The 7,925-nt window shown below is 42.4% G+C and overlaps 1 protein-coding gene across 1 annotated transcript in view; it reads left to right on the forward strand.

The window, feature by feature from the left end:
* Positions 1–7,925, forward strand: part of LOC101848740 (sodium- and chloride-dependent GABA transporter 1) — a gene marked incomplete in the record, with an annotated part of 55,926 nt that overhangs the window by 31,416 nt on the left and 16,585 nt on the right. Inside the window, 3 exon segments of the mRNA XM_035969099.1 lie at positions 1,363–1,494; positions 2,519–2,730; positions 6,874–6,986. Of these exon segments, the coding sequence (XP_035824992.1) occupies positions 1,363–1,494; positions 2,519–2,730; positions 6,874–6,986 (457 nt within the window).

A 7,925-nucleotide genomic window follows, 5' to 3' on the forward strand; every position in this document is an offset into this window, starting at 1 on the left:
GGGTCCGGGTTTTTTTTCTTTTCTTTTTGTTTTTGGTTGTTGTTTTTTAAAACTTGGTTTTGTTTGTTTGTTTTGATTTTGTTGTTGTTTTGGGATTGTCAGGGTTTTTTTATTGCTAATATGGTGCGCTCATTTGTGAACTGGAAATTCGCTGAAATGCTTGATCAAAGATATCCTACTACAAGTCTATTCCTGCACCCTATTTTCGTTACAAATGTATATGGTTAGCAGGTGCTCTGGTGTGGTTTGTTCCATCTTTTCTACCAAACGTCTACCATCCTCACTTCTTTTCATTTTCTTTTCATGTTACTCTCTAGTAAAACCTCTAATCGTCTGCACTTACATGACTTATTAATGGTGCAAATTAATAATAATAATAATAATAATAATAATAGATAGCATTTGTATAGCGCATATCTCCACTCAACAGCAGGCTCTATGCGCTTTAAACTATATTATTACCCCAGCAGATCATAGAACACTCCGAAACATTTTCAGCTTCCCGGGAAGCATACAGTGCAAGCAGCTGATTAAGCGCTCAAACACTAACATACTGACAAGATCTTTCGCTGTCTATAGCCGGGTACCCATTCCCACCTGGGTGAAGTGAGGACAATTCATGTAAAGTGCCTTTCCCAAGGACACAACCTCGGGTCCCTGACGGGATTCGAACCCACGACCTTTCGGTTGCGAGTCCGAGAGCCTAACCACTGGGCCACCGACGCCACTGGGGATACCAGTGCTGTAATTATGCTGTAAACTCTTCATCATCAAGTACCAGATTTGCGACAGACATCGATGATCATGGCCTGGCATTCATTCCTTTCCCCGGATGCTCCTAAATGCTGTATTATCTCGATCTTTCTCCGTCACCCGTTTATTTAGGCTCTCTACATAAGTTACTCTGGGTCTACCCCTGCTTTGTTTGCCTTCAATTTTGCCGGTGAGAGCGAGCGAGATGTTCAAGGCTCATATGTCTATTCAAGCAAAACTCTTGTGTTGTTTGTTGGTTTGGTAAGTGTTTTACGCACGGCGCTCGCAACTACATAAGGTCAAATGATCGCTTTTAAGCACGAGGGGGCTTTCCCCCCAAAAACCTGTTTTGAGAAAATAGACTGTAAAGTTTTGGCCCTCTGGTCAGTTTCTTTAAAAGACAAGGAGAGTTTTCTCTATAACCAAACAAATATACACACCAATGAAACCAAATTTCTCTTATAGGTAGAGCAATGCCCACTTTTGTTGTAGGTCAAGATTTCTGGAAACCCCAAAATCTGGATTAGCCCGCCTGCCCTTAAAAGTGACCATTAATAAACGCGCAGACTAAAACTGCGACAATGTTGTTTTCTTTCCCGCCACTCCCAGGTGCCTTCCTGATTCCGTTCATCACCACAGCGGTGTTTGCCGGGATCCCAATGTACTTCATGGAGCTTGCCCTGGGTCAGTGGCTCAGTGTGGGCGGTCTGGGCATCTGGAAGATCGCGCCCATCTGGAAGGGTAAGTCACAGGCAAGACGACGTGGGTACGGTGCTCGGGTGGGAAGGTTGGTTTTTTTTTTTGGGGGGGGGGTTGTTTGTTTGTTGTTTTGTTGTTGTTGTTTGCTGGGGTTTCTTGATGTTTTTTTGTGTTTTTTTTGGGGGAGGGGGTTTGTTTGTTTGATTGTTTAGTATAGGGTTTTACGGCGCTCGCAACTGCATAAGGTCATATGAGCGCGCGGGACACACCTAATACTTTTTCGTTGGTAGGAAATTTTGAATTTTGCCCGGGTGGCGGCCGAAGCCTACTCTTATCGATTTTAGACCACCAAGGGATCTTTAACGTGCGCAACTTGCACACAGGCCCTCCGAGATTTTTCGCCCTTGTCCGGGAAGGCTAGGTGTAGATCTTTCCTACCAGAAGATCAGGGGTGTGGCAGAAAGACAGCAGTTAGGAGGAGCCAAGGAGTAGCGGTAGAAAGGCTGCAGAAAGAGTCAGGAGCCCAGAGGAGGGGGCAAAGGAGGTGAGGGGGTGGGGGTAGAAAGTGGAAATGAAAGCAGACAACAGATCATTGTTAGAGATCAGGAAAGGATGTGAAAGGAGACAATTTTAGAGAAGAAAAATTTGTGGTCGCTACCCGGAATCGAACCCGGGACCTTTGAATGAGAGGCCAACACCTTAACCTCTAGGCCACGAGAGCCCCCGGAGGGGGTTTGCTTTGTTTGTTTTTGTTGTTGTTGTTGTTGTTTGTGTTGTTGGGTTTTGTTTTGTTGTTTTTTTATCGTTTTTTGGGGGGAGGGGGATTTTTGTTTTGTTTTTGTTTTGTTTTAATATACCCAGTGTCACGGTTTCTTGGGATCTGAGGGCAGACGCTTGTTTCATTGTTTCACCATTTCATCATTTCACCAATACACTATTAACATTTCATCATTTTGCTATATCATCATTTTACCATTTCACCATTTCACCACTTCACCAATTCACCATAATTTCACCATAAATTCACCACCACTATGTTATGTCCTCCCTCCCCTCCCCCTCCCAGGTGTCGGGTACGCGGCGGCCATCATGGCTTTCTGGCTGAACACGTACTACATCGTGATCCTAGCCTGGACCGTGTTCTATCTGGTCCACTCGTTCACCGCCGTGCTGCCCTGGGCCGAGTGTGGTCACGCCTGGAACACGCCACGGTGTATGAATGTCTTCCAGAGGGACAAGCTGCCCTTCAACTGCACCAACGGGACTACGTGGTTTGATGTAAGTATGTACTGTCGCTTCAATTGTAACAACGATACTACGTGGTTTGATGTAAGTACTTTCCCTTCACCTGGTTTGATGTAAGTACTTTCCCTTCAATTGTAACAACGGAACTACGTGGTTTGATGTAAGTATGTATTTTCCCTTCAACTGCACCAATGGGACTACGTGGTTTGATGGATGTACTTTCCCTTCAATTGTAACAACGGGACTACGTGGTTTGATGTAAGAACTTTCCCTTCAATTGTAACAACGGAACTATGTGGTTTGATGTAAGTAATAATAATTATAAATAATAAATAACATTTGTATAGCGCATAACCACGCTCGACTTCAAGCTCTATGCGCTTTACACTATATTTTTACCCCAGCAGACCATAGAAAACTCAGGAGAATTCTCAGCTTCCCTGGAAGCATACAGTTCAAGCAGCTGGTTAAGGGCTCAAACACTAACAAACTCACAAGATCTTTCACTGTCTATAGCTGGGTACTCATTCCCACCTGGTTGAAGTGAGGAAAACTTGTGTAAAGTGCCTTTCCAAGGACACAACGTCGGGTCCCTGACAGGATTCGAACCCACGACCTTACGTTTGCGAGTCCGAGAGCCTAACCACTAGGCCACAGACGCCACTTTTCCTTCAATTGTAATAACGGAACTTTGTGGTTTGATGTAGGTACTTTCCCTTTAATTGTAACAATGGGACTACGTGGTTTGATTTAAGTACTTTCCCTTCAATTGTAATAACGGACCTACTTGGTTTGATGTAAGTATGAACTTTTATAACAATGGGACTACGTGGTTTGATTTAAGTACTTTCCCTTCAATTGTAACAACGGAACTACGTGGTTTGATTTAAGTACTTTCCCTTCAATTGTAACAACGGAACTACGTGGTTTGATTTAAGTACTTTCCCTTCAATTGTAACAACGGAACTACGTGGTTTGATTTAAGTACTTTCCCTTCAATTGTAACAACGGAACTACTTGGTTTGATGTAAGTATGTATTTTCCCTTCAACTGCACCAATGGGACTACGTGGTTTGACGTAACTGTTTCGCTACTGCGTGAGTAGGGTTTGTTCCATAGATTTGAACTTCTAGATCACAAACTGTCTTTGCCTCAATGACGGGCTCCCTAGTGAACCGGAAATACCTCACGGTGCACAGACAGAATGTTCAAAAGTTACATTGTGAAACCAGGTTCTTTTTCCAAAATTGGGAGACGTAAGAAACAATAATTGACAAACGCTCAAACATTCTGAGAAAGGTGTCAATTTTTTGTGCTTACAAGGGGGGGGGGGGGGTTCAAGTAGTCTTTGGTCTAAATATAAAGGAATAAAGATAGAACTTTGTATCTTGGCACACATACTTTCATTTTTCGACATGGTCACCTCACAGAGTAATACATTTCTGTCCCCTATCTTTGACCTTCAAAAGTTTTTGAGAGTAAAATGACCTAGCATGGGCCCCTAACCAGTCTTCAACAGCTTCAATGGCGTCATCGTTGTCTTGGAAACGTTTTTGTGTGTGTTTTTTACGATTAATACACAAAAAGTTCTGAGGGGGCTAGGTCTGGTGAATATGATGGATGTGGCAGGATTTCAAAGCCGCACTGTTCTGCTGTCTGGACTGCTTGTTGTGCCCTGTGCACAGGGGCGTTGTCATGCAGTAGGGGGATCCCATTACGGAGTTTTCCACGCCTTTTCCTCACCATTTCGGACCGCAATTTTATCAGCACACCCCAGTAGTAGTCTCCTTGACTGTTTTTCCTTTTTTTAGGTAGTCAGTCATGATGATGCCTTCACAATCCCAGAAACACGACAGCATGACCTTTCCACTTGACGGTGTCACCTTTGCCTTCTTTGGGGAGGGAGAAGAAGGGGTTTTCCATTGCATGCAAGACATATTTTTGTTCTGGATCAAAATGATAAAACCCACGTTTCATCCATAGTCACCATGTTTTTAAAGATATTTGTGTCACTGGACTCAATTCGAAGGAGAGTTTTGCAGAACTCAACCCTCTGCTTCTTTTGCTCACTTATCAAAAGGCGGGGGTACCCGCCACGAAGACACCTTATTCATGTTAAGATGGTCATGGAAAATCGTTTCAATTGACCCCACACTGATTCCGGTTTCGCTTGTCAACTGTTTAACAGTTATACGTCGGTCTTGTAAAATCAGTTTCTTCACTATGGATACATTCTCTTAGGTTACCCATAAGATGAGCGCCCTTCAGGATCTTCATCCATCACCAACATGAATCCAGATTTGAATTTGAATTTTCTTATCCAGTATGTCACAGTATTATAACGAGGACATTAATTGTCACCATTATCTTGGACCATTTCCTAAAAAATGTCTGAAGGGGATTTTCCTTGTAAGTGTTAAAAAACTGAGAAGTGAGCGAGACTCAACAGGCTCCATGGCACAGCTTCAGAAAGGAAAAACAAACGTTTTGTGCATGGTTTCATTGAACACGCTGACGGAAGTGCGGTTAAACATTCGTGGCGCAACTTATTGTCAAATATCTCCTCAACAATCGAGCATAAACTCTCCAGCGTTTGCACAAAGACGTGTATCAATTTGTCTTAACAGATCCATATTTTTGTAAATACCTGTTTGCTCTATTCTAGAAAATGCCTTAATGAATACCCCCCAAAAAATCATAGTGGGTGGTTTCTACAGATTTTAAAAGGTTTACAGCTGGGATAATATCGCTTTTAAAAGCAAGTCTGTCATTTTTTCCCCTAATAGTGAGAGTATCTTTATTGAATGTATGTTTTGAAAACTTTTAGTGCAAAAAAGTGTTCACTATAAAATGTATTTCTTGTAACTAGTTTTGCAACAAAAATGTGTCATTGGTAAGCTGTGACGTAAGCCATATGCGTAAGCAAAAGGTGTGTGAGAAGTGGGAAGTGCTGTGAACAATTATTCCATTTTCCGAGTGAGGGAGATTAAAATTTGTAGTATTTTATATAAATTAATGAAGAAAAGTTTTTTAATCTAGCCTCAATTTTTTGGGGGGAAAATATTATTCAGTTGAGACAAATTGATACATACTGCTGTGCAAAGTGTGGGAACACTGATTCAACCTTTGAAAAGATATTTGAGGATAAGGTGCGCCACGAATGTTTTAGAAATTGTCTAAAGGCTAGCGAAATTTCATCACTCTGCAGTGATTCCTTCATACCCACACCAAAGACCTATTGACCCCCCCCCCCCCCCCCCCTCGTAAATTGCTATTTTTGCTTTGCAAAACTTTCGCTAAAAAATGCTTCTGTGATTATAGATGTTTCATGCCTCATTGATACACTGAGTCGAGCTGTCTGGGACAACTCTAGCTAAGAGAAAATAATGTCTCAGCAGTAGAGCTGGGCGAAGAGTCGATTCCGGAACCGATTCCCGCGATTAATACTAAGGAAGTTAAGTTCCGTCTCCTTTTTACGTAGACCAACGGTTGCCAATTATTTTTATCATTAAAATCTTCTTTTTGAAAAAGAATTTATTTTTGGGAAAAAAAAGAAGTTGATGCTTCGTAGTGTTCCGAAATCAAGGTTATCCTAAATCCTGAAGATGTTCGGCACCAACCAGTTAACCACAGGGGGGAAAATCACATCATTAGAAAGTAAATAATTGGGTTCGGAGTCGATTCCTACGATTCCTAGCTTTCATAATCGGGAACCTAGCCGCCCAGCACTACTCAGCAGGATTCACGTGTCCTGCTTGCGACATTGGATCACCTAACTGCTAAATCATAGACAATGGCGTTCTACCTGTATCTTTATTTTAAGTTTTACTAAGCCGCAAAACGAAAAAACAGCATTCCATGTACTAACTGGTCGTTTTTTGAGGACAAGTGGGCTAACCCAGATTTCGGGGGTTTCCAGAAATCTCGACCTTCACTAAAAGTGGGCATTACCCTACCTATAGGAGAAGTTTGGTTTCTTTGGTGTGTATATTTATAATGTTATAGAGAAAACTCTTCTTGTTTTTTAAATAGACTGAATAAGGATCCAAAAACTTTACCTTCGATTTTCTCTAAACCTCTAAACAGCATTTTGCGGGATAGTCCTCTTGTGCTTAAAAGCGAACAATTGAGCGACGAAGTAAACACCTCTGAAACCCCCTGACCTCTGCCCCACAGGTCAATGTGACGTCATCGCTCAACGCCAGCGTCATCCGGTCCATATACCCAGACTTCAACTGTACCCAGGATTATGACGGACACAAGTTTGTCTCCCCTGTAGAAGAGTTCTGGTTGTAAGTGTTGTTTTAGTTTAAGTCAGAGTTTTACGGCACTTGCGACACAAATAGGTTATATTGTTTGTTTTGTTTTGGTAAAGTGTTTTACGGCGCTCGCAACTGCATAAGATCATATGAGCGCGCAGGACACACCTAATATTTTCAGTTGGTAGGACATTTTGAATTTTGCCCGGGTGGCGGCCGAAGCCTACTCTTATAGATTTTAGACCACCAAGGGATCTTCAACGTGCGCTACTTGCACGCGGGCCCTCCGAGATGTTTTCGCCCTTGTCCGAGAAGGCTAGGTGTAGATCTTTCCTACCAGAAGATCAGGGGTGTGGCTGAAAGACAGCAGTAAGAAGAAGCGAAGGAGTAGCAGTAGAAAGGCTGCAGAAAGAATCAGGAGCCCAAAGGAAGGGGCAAAGGAGGTGTGGGGGTGGGGGCAGAAGGAGGAGACGAAAGCAGACAACAGAACATTGCTAGAGAGCAGGAAATGAGGTGAAAGGAGACAAATTTAGAGAAGAAAATGTTTCGGTCGCTACCCGGATTCGAACCAGGGACCTTTTGAGGCCAACACCTTAACCTCTAGGCCACGAGAGCCCCCACAAATAGGTTATATTACATGCCGGAGAGGTGATGCTAGAGAGTGACATACAAAGAAAGGAAGGAGGAGAAGTAAAGACGATAGTCGTTTGCTAGGAAAGAAGGAGCAAGCCACACTTGAGCACTCGCCAACAACCCATCTGTTAGTGTTGCTACTGTCTTAGATCTCCAAAACATGTGTTGCAACTATGCTGAAATGTTTAATCTCTGTATGTCTTACTTATACAAGGCGGGAGTTTCCTATTTCTTCGAATATGTGGGATAGTTCTGCTTGTCAGGGTTTATTTATTTATTTATTCATTTAATCTAATTATTTATTTGAAATGTCTTTATTTAATTATCTATGTATCT

This window comes from Aplysia californica, unplaced genomic scaffold (assembly GCF_000002075.1).
Source record: "Aplysia californica isolate F4 #8 unplaced genomic scaffold, AplCal3.0 scaffold00116, whole genome shotgun sequence".
Classification (NCBI taxonomy): domain Eukaryota; kingdom Metazoa; phylum Mollusca; class Gastropoda; order Aplysiida; family Aplysiidae; genus Aplysia; species Aplysia californica.